Here is a 12350-nt window from a genome sequence, read left to right on the forward strand (position 1 = left end):
AACACCAAATCACTTCTGTGATGCAACCTTTTGTAATAATCTCTTAACAATGCATGTTTTGTTTACCCATGCTTTGATATAAACTGGGCTTATAAACAGGTGGGTATATAACATATAAGAAATATATTTCTGTACTGTTACCCCTGGTGCCCAACCATGTAATACAGTATATTAACAGCATCCTGTGATAGCAGAGGTATAAGGTGAGCAGATTGGCTTGAAAAAACAAACTGAGCAGGTATCACAGTAGCTGAAATCCAATGAGTGTTACCGTGCTGTGCTCCACAAAACCAAAGCTCTGGTACAGAAAGATAAATGAGAGGAGGCTACACACATCCTGCGCAGATTTCCCCTGATATTGAACACCTTCATCATCATCACTGCTGGGACCTCTTGGTGAGAAGAACAGAGGAGAGGAAACTTAGACAGAAAAGGTGAAGGAAAAAGAGGCAGAGGGGACAGCGGTTAGGAGTAAGAGAAAGAGGAGGGACAGAAGGACAGAGGGTTTTCAAACGAAAAAGCAATGAAAAAAAAAAATTGCAAGAGTGAAAGCTGAGGCAAGATTCACGTCTCCCAGGATACCCACATCTTTTTATAGACCTTAAGATGATTGAGTGCGACTGAGTGGCGGCATGGCAACAGAATTCTGCTTGGTGGCTGCAGTGATAAGCTCATTGGGTAAGACACATAGGCTCAAGGGCAACACACACACACACATTCACTTGTTTAATTACACGTAGAAACTTTTTTTTTTTTTTTTTAAGAAGCTTTATTATGGCCCAGTAGTCTAAGAGGCATCAGCTAAATGATTAAGGATATGAGTAGAAGATTATCTGTTGTGAGGCTGAGGTGAAAGTCACAAAATTAGACACCGGAGACCTTGTGCTGCATTTAAAAAAAAAAAAAAACAAAAAAAAAAAACAGCAGTGTGCACACACTGCATTTAAACTTACAAAAGAGTGGAACGCATACAGAGAAAAAAAACAGTTCACACTGTAAGACAGGTACATTATTTTTACCTAATTTCATTCTTATAGGAGAAAAGGACAAAGCTGGAGGTTCATTTGTGTGGGTTACAGGTATATCCGGATGACAGGTCAGCGTATCGTACAAACGTCGCACTGTCACAGTGCTTATAATGGTGTTGCTTTAAAAGCTGGACAAGATAGCAAGAAGAACATTAGTATGAGGATGCTTCAATTTTTTATTTTTTTTTAGAATGACTAATGCATACATTAGCAAAACCACTGACTGAGTGTAACAACTCTAAATCAATCATATTGTTTCCCGATGTAACTGAAAGCTACATCGGAACACATAACAGCCACAAGCAAAAGAAAATGAATGGCTATTAGATAAAGTAATACAGGCACAGTTTTAGATCCAGACACTATTTTTCTAAAGTTAGTGGATCAGACAAGCGAAAAACATGATTCAGTATTAGACTTGCATTGGTCAGAAACAAGAATCCAACAGAGGTGCCAATACGAGAGCAATAAGGATTTTTCAATATGTGAAGGTCACTCCTGGAGTCCCAGTGTAAAAATATAGAGCTGGGAACGAGCACAATTAATTCCTTTACATTTTGACAAAATTATCAGGATGTCATGAACCCATAAAAAAAAGAAGTTTATGTGAAACTTGGACAAAGCAGCTTGTGGACTAGTTTTATGCTTCGGCACTTTGAAAACGTGTGACTGCAAAGCTGATGTTTCCTGATGTGCATGCTAATTCTCCCATCACAATCAACACTGAACATTCTTCTTTCTCGCACTTTTCTGTTGGACAACAGTGAAAACCAATCAAGACGCGGACACAATCATACCAGTACCAGCAGCTGCCAAGTGAGAAATAGATACCTCTGCTGTTTAATATCAGCAGTGTCTGCTCTTAACTGAGCTCTGTTACTCTGTCCCTGCCTGACTCACAATAACCAGACTTCTGATCTGCACCCTGGGGTGCTGGGACAGCCACACTGGCTTTGAGCAAGGCTGTGATGACATATTAAAACCTTTAATGGTGGTCAAAAGGTCTTGGGAGATGTGCACAGCCATTGGTGAGTCAGGCAGTCTAATAAGCACACAGACTCTACTATATATGAGATGTAGGGGCCAGTGGCAGGGGTAAAAGAAATTATGATAGAAACACAAATATCACTGTCAATACACGATTCTGCCCATATGTCTGAAGAAGAAGCTGATCCCAAGATGAATATATTCCTTAGGTCTATGATTCAGTTTATTGGACACTAAGAAACCCTGAACTTTTTGTAGAGTGAATCATGCATAAGTTAAAGCTTTATAGCAGCTATTTAGACATCTATCCAGAGCATTTACTTATTCTAAACACCTCTGAAATCACCATCCTCCTATTTGCCAGGGAGCTGTCATGATACCTAATTTCCTGTTTTCCAGTTGCTCATTTTCTCTCTAATTACTGGATGAGCACAATGGGTATTTGAGAAAACAACAGTGCACACTGGCTGATTTCTCACTGCTTAGTTTGTTAACTGGAGAAGGCTTTTCATCATCCGTCTCATTTAGACAAATTCAAGATGTGAGATAAAAAAGCGTGCTGGTTCTAGCAAGCTGATACTATTGCAAATCCGTTTTAGTTGCGTCCTTACAAGTTTGTTGTGTATATGTCTGGCATGAGTGCAGTAAACAGGACCCTTTCTATATAACGTGTCAGTAAACAACTTCAACCAAAACCACATTTTTGTGCTCGTAGAATGAAAAGGTGAAGCCTGAACCCATCACACGAAGGACATTTTTAACCCAGTACAGTTGACAAGATTAAGCAATTATTTCATTTTATACTGGAAGGGAGCCCTTTGTAAGTATTAAGGCGCAATTGTTGGAGGAGAATCATTTCAAAATGCTGTGATCTTTCAGACTCTGGCTTGAGGCCAGCAGAAATCTCAGACTGATGCTGAAAAGGATTTGGCTCATTCACATCAACAGGAAAACGTCTAACATAACTTAAAAGATAAAATCTAGCTGCACACTCCATCCTTGTCACCTATGCTGAAATATTTCCCCATGTCCACATTTTTGGAGTAACCTACTAATTAATATGAAATAAAATAGACAAGTATGGCGTTACAACCCATGGTCTAAAAAAAACACCTTACATCTAGCAAGCTGCATCACAAATGACAAGAAGCTTGAAGAATTCAGTGCTAAAAGTGGGTAGGCGATACGAGACTCAGATATATTCTGTGTGAATCATGGTTCTTTACAAAGACAAAAGGTTTCACAAACACAAAAGAGCCCAACTTTTCAGATTTTTGAGTTCTGACAGAGATGTGGAACACGATGTTGACCTACTTTGCAGCAACTTGGAACAGGAACAGCTATTGGAAATTCAATTAACTTTCCTCGCAGCTAACCAGAGGAAGGGGAAAAGAAAAACCTCTTGTACCAGTGCTCAGTACCTGGGTGAGCCATAAGACATGAAACTATGATTTCCTGAGCACTAAAGTGACACATAGGGCTGAGCTAAACAGTCACGACAGGGTGATAAAAGAACTTAAACAAAGCCTCTGCTCCTGCATTCTGATGTCCCAAAGAGAGGAAGGGTTGTAATTATAAATATAGCCAGGAGTTTATTAATCCAAGATAAACCACAAATGAGCTATATATCTGTTGAGTTTCATAGGCAGCTGTTTAATGGCATGTGCTGTCTTCTACAATATGTGTGAGTGTGCATTCCTTGTCTGCTGTGTGGGCACTTCCTCCAGACTCTGAGGGAGCGAAGGTTGCAGAACCGCCACTGCTGATCTCTTACCGTCTTTCTGCAGCGGAGCATCCCCACAACTTCAGAATGTTTGCTTCAGCACTCTTCTTGGCCATTATCTCCTCTGAACTCTTTAACACACTTTCCCCCTGCTCACTTCAGTTACTGTCATTGGACCCTCTTGGCGGTGCACTTACAAGTTCTTTAAACGATATTACATTTTCAGCTGTAACCTTTCAGGAGTGTCTCCTTTTTCAATAGAAGCACTTTGGTAAGCTGATTTAATATACAGGGGAAAAAAAAGCCTTAATGCTCTCCTATATAAGAGGGACTCTCAGGTGTGAAAATGCAGAGTGTGGAGTCTGCAGGGCTCTGAGTTTGTGTGTAGGGCTTCTATATTTCTAATGCTTTGTTCATTAACAAACCCTTAACTCTAACTGTTCAAAGCAAAGTGCTTTGAATAGAGAATAAGACCACTATAGTTTCAGCATTCGATAGGATAAAGTGAATAGCCCAAAGCAAATTTGAGTTTATTAAGCCCTAAGTGGCATGAACGTGCATTGTTATCGCTCTCGTGCTCTTCTGTACCATCTTATCCAGGCTCAACATTTAGGCTTCCTATAGGCCATGTGTGTTTTTTGTTCATTTCATGTGCCATGAAAGAAGTGATACCAGAATTAGACAATAAATAATCTGATATCCTCGACATCTCTGACGAGACAGACAAACAGACGAAATATGCAAATAGATGACTGAGAGCATCAGTCTCACCTGCCAGGCGATAAAGTCTTTCAGTTTCTCTATCTTCTCAAGGTCCTCTTGGTGCTCCTGCATGTACTTGTCATTGAAGAAGGCCTAATGGAGAGGGAAAAGAGATTCTGGTGTGAGCATGATGGTATGAAGGGAGAAAAAGCTTGTGACAGAAGGAACAAGAATGGAGGAGGGGAACGGATTTCACTAGACAAAGGCGATGATATCAGATGGTATTTAACATGAGAAAAATATAGTCTGGACATCAGTTATTCTGCCGCCGCCAGTGACCAGAGAGCAAAGAATTCCTGTCGATCCTCCTCTGACAAAATTAATGTAAATCAATTCCAAGATGAAATAAACAAAGGGAAACCAAGTGGATATCTATTTCTTTTCTTTGTTAACAAAAGTGAGGCTGAAATGAGTTTCCGTTACCATTTCAGTCCCAATGATAGTGTTTGGATGACTAAATGTGATGAAAAACAGGTAATAAAAAAAAGACTGAGTTGGGCTTTTGAAAATGATAAGATTTACAATGATCTATTATCTTGAGAGCAAAACAATAAGTGTGACAGTAGTAACAATAGAAATTATGAAAATATTATGGCTGATGGCATCAAAGATTCCAGGATTTGCATCATGCATGAGATTATGAGCTGGTTCTAGATCATTTCACAACATAAAGTCAAAGCTGGGAGTAAATCTGGTTGATCTGAACTCATTTATCATGTACAGTACTTTGATTAGAATTTCATCAATTAGCCATAAAATATGAAAGACAAACAAAAATAAATACTGCCAGCATAACACAAGTGTATCCTTGTTTCTTTTGCAGATAGAAAACATGCGTCAGATGACTTGGTGTTTGTAGACATTATAGGAAATAAGCCGATTCCCTTAATTTTGAACCTCGGGAAATAACATAACATACACTTCTGAAGACTCCATGTGGAATATAAAGCTGGTACATCTTCACTTGAATCACTTGTTTACACTTTACAGCATCTTAAAAGCAAAAACTACAATAAAGGGCATCATAGACTGCTCATAAAAGATGGATGCTACCACAACAGCGCTCGTCATCGGGTTGTAAACTGTCATTTTGAACCTTGGAGTTCACCATTTACTATTGCAGGTTTATACAGCCAGAAGTCTCTGGTTACAAGGCAAAGAGACTCCTCCCAAAATAATACATAATCTTAAACTCCAATATAATTCACATAGATAATTTGTAAAATTCTCACCCCACAAGAAAGGTCAGGGTTGTAGTGAAGTCTGGCATGGCTTATTTAGTAGTATTCTTTTATTTCTAACATAACAAGTGGAAAATAAAGATAAAGACCTAAAAACATAGAGGAAAAGAAACTATGGTGACACAGAACAAATCATTTCCAAGTTGTCTACCTTCTCGTAGTTGGCAAAACCTCCCATGACAGCTGGGTCCACGATCCCATTCAACAGCATGGAGAGGGGATTGATGGGAAGGTTGGGATCACTGAGATGCCTCTGCACCATGCTGCTGATCTTGTCATTAGTCAGCTGCATCGTTTCCATGGCATTTTCAAGTGGACTGATCTCTTCCTGTGCAGAACAATAAGGAAAGGGGGAATCATCTTAATCTTAACACTTATTCACCTGTTTCTGTGTATTTCTACAAACATCATAACCGTCTCTGTGATCCAAACAATAAAATGTTGTGTTCACCAACAAGGGAAAGGTTAACAGAAGATGGATCCTTAACTATACTGCTAAACAAAGAAGCAACAAATAATTTCTGTCTGTGTCTGTCTGCCCATGCAACTGCATAATGAAGATGGATGTCATGTTGGTGCAAGGGAACATCATTTCCCAAGTCAACATAATGTGATTGGCAATTCTGAGTAAAGACTATTAAAATACTTGGCAATTATGCTGTTAATTCTACTACTGTATGAAAGCAAATTCCAACTCAAATCCATGCATCTCCACATTGGGATAATCTCATTACTTGGATAGACGGGGAATAATAAAATCACCTCCTTGTAGTAAGGTTTTAGAAGAAACATGAGTGGCTTGTTGAGCAAATGTCAGATTTAGACCCCTGCCAAGATAAGTAAAGATGCTGTGCCAGGAAGACAAATCTCCAATCTGTGTCGGTATGTCTCAGGCCAGCTTGATATAAAGAATTGTCAGATGGAGGGATTAGGCTTGGTGAATCTCAGCCTAGTCATTACGCTTTAAATAGAGAGTCCGACCTTGGGGACCTAGCCTTTCCCTTGCTCATCTGGAGGCCAAGCTGCTGCTTACAGTATGTTCCAGTCCAGCCTGAAGGAAGAGGTGTCTACTCTGAATCATTATGATGCTGGAGCTAGAGCCCACAACATGGAGCCAGGAGTTTGGGGGTACGAGGGAAGTAATAAAGTTTTGATTGTGCTAAAGATGAGGCAACCTGAGGTACCACTGTCTAAGCTGCCTGGTGTATGAATGTCACGTGCTGCTATTTGACGACTGAAAGCAGAGACTGTCGTAAAACCGCTTTGTGTGGAGGTGGCCGTTATTTAAGGCTTTTAACCAGCACAGACACAAAGGAGACAAATCAAAGAAACAAATAAGAGTAAGTGATTTTAGAATACTTACGTCAGGCTAATCAGACAAAGTAGAGCATTTGTATTGGGGAAAACTAAGGACGCAACAAAAAACCTGTTCTCCAATTTATGTCACTGTAGTGTCATTTCTTCACACTCCCTTCTCTGCCAGACATCTCAGGCCAAAATTGGGACAAAGGACCAGCATTTTAAATAATCAAAAGGGAGTGGAATGGAAGCAATCTTAATGCAGGTCGAGTTGGATGTAGGCGAAATGAGACCATTCCAAGTTCTTCAGTGACCACTTAAGTCATAGGCTGCAGCCAGACCTTATTACCATAGGGTTTTCAATTCAGCAATCCAGGTAATTCAACAGAAAATCAACAGTGACTGAGGGTCTGAGTGGTCCTTTAGTTGTATTTGTGCTGTGGAGCTATTTCCAGTGGAAACAGCGGTATTTGGTAAATCAATGGGGGCCATTTGGGAAAGGAAGAATGTGCCCTGTCGTTAGACTGGCGGAGTGGCACGCGACTTGTCTATGCTGCTTAAGTGGACTAATCATATCGATTGACTTTGAGCGAGCCTGCAGATCCTCATCTGATTAGGAGTCCTGCTTGGCATAGAGCCCCTTCATACTCACTGTGGAGACTGACTTGACTTCAAACCAGCGCAGGATGCCAGGAAGCTTGTATGCTGTTGTGTATGTGGTCCTCTCAATCCACATGTTCTGGAGACAAAATGACAGAATCACGTATCAGGAACTATCTAAGAGGAGTGGGCAATTAAAAGCGAGAAAGACGCATCTATTTTTACAACAAAATAATGCGTTGTACTGCACTAAATTCACAATTTAAGACTGTTGTTGCATCAATTACATTAAGGTGATGTAACAGCTGTTCACCTGAAGCCCATTAAAGGCGAGTCTGAAAGTGGGTCTTATTTTGCAATAAGGCCCGCTTTGACACAACCTCCAAAAAACGGATCCTCTTAAATATATCATGTTTCTCAAAAAGAATACCCACAGGAGATGGTCTCCCTTGCTAGAAATACTGAACATGTCTTCCTTCTATTATTGATGAGTAAAAAAAAAAAAAAGAGAGATGATGAATTAAAAAGATTTGTGCATATTGACAAGTAAGTAGATTTAACAGAGATGTAATATGTCTATTATTAGATATCCATCACCCCTCTGTCGGGACAGATACCAATCAGTGAGACAACAGGACCAAGTCTCACATGAGTTCAGTGCATCCTCCTGCTCTGCTGAATTGATGCCAAAGTAAACACACAGAAGAAAGTGCGAATGGATTTAATTTGTCTTCTTGTCACCGTTACCAGGATACTAAAAGTGCACAAATCATAATTCATTTGATGTTCTAAAAATCACGACTTGTCAGTAACAGGCCTTTTATGGGCCAATAGATTTGGATCACTGTCAACCATTTCATTCTGTCTGCAACTACAACTTTCCACAAGATAAAAAGAAAAGAAAATAGAATCCTCTGAATATCTCATCCTCCATGTCAAGTGTCAATTTAAATGAGAGCTCAACTGATTTATTGTGCTGCAAACGACTAAAAGTATGTGTGAAGCCTAAATTTGAGATAATAATCAAATGATGAGCAACAATAAAAAGAGTCTGTAGAGAGTGAGACGAACAAATATTTTATACAAACAGACAACAATTACTCCACTGACAAGCAAGATCCAGCTGGGAATTCTATAGATAAGTGGTCAACTGGCATGGGCTTCCCAGTGCCCAATGCTGCTTATGTAAAGACCAGCGAGGTCAACGACTTCTAAAAATGCTAATTTCATGCTTTTTGTTGTCGTTTAAAAATGTTAAAGCACAACGGTTAATGAAATTACAAAAAAATAAATAAAAAGAACATGTTTTTAACACTGTAACACCTGAACTGTGTCTGCTTGATATTCTGTCTGGATTAAAGGAATAAACTAGATTGTTCTGCAGTGTCCACGTTGACGAGGCTGCCTGAAATGGAGATGTGACTGCCTTCATTTTTTTGTTAGCGTGCTTCCTAAAATAACGGGTAGATGATTCAGTTGATTCACTTTGTGTTTAATGCACGAAATATGTTAAGTCTGTAGGAAAGTCCACATGGTGACATCAAATGGTGCTGCTCAAGGTTGTCCACCTGGCAACTTTCACATCACATGAATGTCACCATCTCTTGGTGATTACTCAGCAAAATAGTACACAGTGGAAGTTATTTCTAAAATGATGGTTTTTGTTGCCACTAAAATCTTCCCACACACTTACAAGCTAAAATGTCTTATGGTTTACTTTAGTTCAAAACCAAGCTTGATGAAAAAAAGAAAAATACCCCATGAGGACGACAAAAAAAAGACAGGAATTACCGCAAACTCGTTGTCAGGGTCCTTCTCTCCCTTCCTCACTGGCCTGGAATACTGGAATTTATGGACTTCATTTACCATATAGAAGCTGGGGAGGGAGAGAATTCGTGCCAGAGTAAATTAAAACTGTTACTGGCAATCTACAGCTTGATTGATACAGGTTGATTGCTTTGCTTCAGGTCAAACACAGGACAAACCCCCTCCAGGCAAGCTCTGGCCTGGAACTATGGTATTTAGCATGTTGGTTTCCATCTGAGGAATGAACTCATCTACACAGTAAATGAATTAATTTTTGGGTCACACACATCACTGGCAACCCCCAGATTTAGCTATACATGTCAGACATGCAGATAAGCTGCAGCATATGCAACAGAAGCATGTGACTACCAAGGATGAACTTTGCCAGATCGGGTTAATAGACTTTTCACAGGAGGAAAATGATGGTGTCACATTGTGGTGGAGGATCACATGCCTGGGAGCATACATGAGGACGAAAACAGCGACAGATTTTCACTCTCATGTGGAAATGAGTGCCGAGCAATAATTCTCACACGTCCCTAAAATCATACCATACATTTCTAAAGCATGATGACTGCATTAGCAAATAATTACAAATAAACAAGAGACAAATCAGTGTTATTCCTAAGCCAATGCCCCTTTACATTTAAAGCAACGAGGCTGTGCATATCATTTTTTTCTAATTAACAAACATTTTGTGACAATCAAACCACAAAGAAAAGCTCTGCTCAGGTGTTACTGTCACTGGAGCCTTCTATGTTACACTGACATTAACATGTTCTCCTCTGTGGATACTTACAAAGGGCAGCGCACAATTTGAACATGAAACCCCCTAGAAAATTAGCTAAGAATGTGTGGGATTAACAAAAATAAATAAATCCACTGAACTTCAGATCTAATAAACAGGCTAATACAGAAACAGTAAATAAGATGTGCTACCCTAATTAAGCATTTTACATGACATGAGCCGGCAGACTACAGATGATGGAGTAGTATGGTCTCGCAGAGCAAGGTCAGAATGGGCTGTGCTCTGCCTGCTGCTGTGACCCTTTGGCTAAAATGGATCAGTCTCATTGCTATGCACCGCTGATATCTTCACTGAATGAGAGAATAAATGAGAGAAAACAGAGAGAAGGGACAGAGAGACAACTGGGACCAGCACGGTGAAAGTGAGAGATGGAAACGAAATTGGCAGCAAAAGGGATGGGCAGTTGGTGTGCAATTCTCTAAACACGTCTCTCTGAACTAGGACATTAACAGAGTTACATATTCCATTCAGGCACAGCTGGCAAACAAGCCAACAGGCAGCTGAAAGGATCAGTGCAGCAGGAAGAGACCAGTGCTGCAGGCTTGTGATAACATCAGTGCCCAGGTATATTTGCCTAAAGGTTTTTCCAAGTAAACGCCTTCTTTTAATTATGTCCATTGATGCGTTGGGTGGCATATCAAAGTGAATTTACACAGCTGAGTGGTGCAGTGCCCGGCTGGCATACAGACAAGTGAGCGCAGGGTCCCACTGTTTGCTGTGGCCCCGATACTCGACACAAAGCTATTAATGATGGCAGAGAAACAATGTCATACTTGGCACAGTGACTAATAGCAGATGGCTGGTGGAAAGTTAATAACCACTACAACATTAAGAAGGTCAACCAGGATTTGTTCTACACAGACCCACATTAAAATCAAGATTTAATCACCTTCACTACAGCGGTCCGGTGCATTTTCTGTGCACATCACACAGAAAATGCTAAGGCACTTTTAGCACGTCATCACAAGCTCTATCAACTGTTTGACTGACTGGGGAAAGCAAATTAGGTATTGGCAGATTGAAATACATGCTGTGTGACTTTGAGTTACACGCTCTGCAAGTGTGAAGAGGTGAATGTGAGTCAAGTGTCCTGCTTACCTGACTATTTGCTCAGACACAGGCTTGTTTTGAAACTTGGCAGGCAGGTTTAGGATGGGTTTCACTGTGAAACACTGAATATCTTGAGCAGAAATGTCAAGGAAATAAACTGACTGCTGAACTCACATCAATGAAACAGAATGACAGGACTAGATGATAACTCAATGCAACAGTAGCTCAATGTTCAATGAAATCAGATTTTAAATAGGATTACATTGTTGGCGATGTAATTTCAAAAAAGAAAAATACATTAAGAGGTTAACATGATTTGTTTCAAGGAAGCATTTGTGGGATGCCATTCTCAGAAATAAATGTGCAGGACTGTGCAGCCACCTCTCATTTCTTTAGATACTGCTTGAAAAGCAGGTAAAGGTGAAGCGATTTATCAAAACGTGAGCAAACGGAAATGTAAATGTTGTACATAAGGACAGAATAGAGTTTTTACTTATATCAATATATGAATCATCCTTGGTACGTTTCCCTGCAATTTTTTTTAAGTAGTCTTCAGGAATAGTTCTCCAGGCTTCCTGAAGAACATCCCAAAGCCCTTCTTTGGATATCGGCTGCCTTTTGTTCCGTTCTGTCGAGATGATCCCACACTGCTTTAGTAATGTGGCTCCGGGAAGCATTCATCCCTCCATAAGACCTGTTGCCACTGATTTTCAGTGCAGGTCTTGTGTCATTTGGCATACTTCAGCCCAGCCCAGCCCCCCCCAGAAATAAGGACATCACTTTCAGATACTGTCCATCTGCTGTAGTTAGCTTTCTGGCATTCTCATTCTTTTCTTTTCTTTTTTTAAAGGGACAAACTGCTCACCATGCTGAAATATGACAAGTTTTTGATTAAAAACTGAGAATCATCTTGATGGACCAATAATATTTACATGCCTGTTAAAACTGTGACATTTTTGGTATTTGCCATGGGTACAACTGAAGAAATGGGAATAAACTATATTTCTTTGTGACAGGCTGTTAATAACAAAGTGCCAAAGCATTAC

The 12350-nt window shown here is 40.0% G+C and overlaps 1 protein-coding gene across 2 annotated transcripts in view; it reads right to left on the minus strand.

Moving 5' to 3' along the window:
- dock1 (dedicator of cytokinesis 1) overlaps positions 1–12350 on the minus strand; it is a 189502-nt gene that overhangs the window by 13011 nt on the left and 164141 nt on the right. For both annotated transcript variants that reach the window (XM_075457886.1, XM_075457885.1), the window contains exons 42-46: positions 11353–11434; positions 9432–9516; positions 7693–7779; positions 5893–6069; positions 4510–4593 (exon numbers count right to left, since the gene is read on the minus strand). In XM_075457886.1, coding sequence (XP_075314001.1) covers positions 4510–4593; positions 5893–6069; positions 7693–7779; positions 9432–9516; positions 11353–11434 — 515 coding nt within the window. The remainder of the gene's footprint in view (positions 1–4509; positions 4594–5892; positions 6070–7692; positions 7780–9431; positions 9517–11352; positions 11435–12350) is intronic.

Source organism: Odontesthes bonariensis, chromosome 23, assembly GCF_027942865.1.
Source record: "Odontesthes bonariensis isolate fOdoBon6 chromosome 23, fOdoBon6.hap1, whole genome shotgun sequence".
Taxonomy (NCBI): domain Eukaryota; kingdom Metazoa; phylum Chordata; class Actinopteri; order Atheriniformes; family Atherinopsidae; genus Odontesthes; species Odontesthes bonariensis.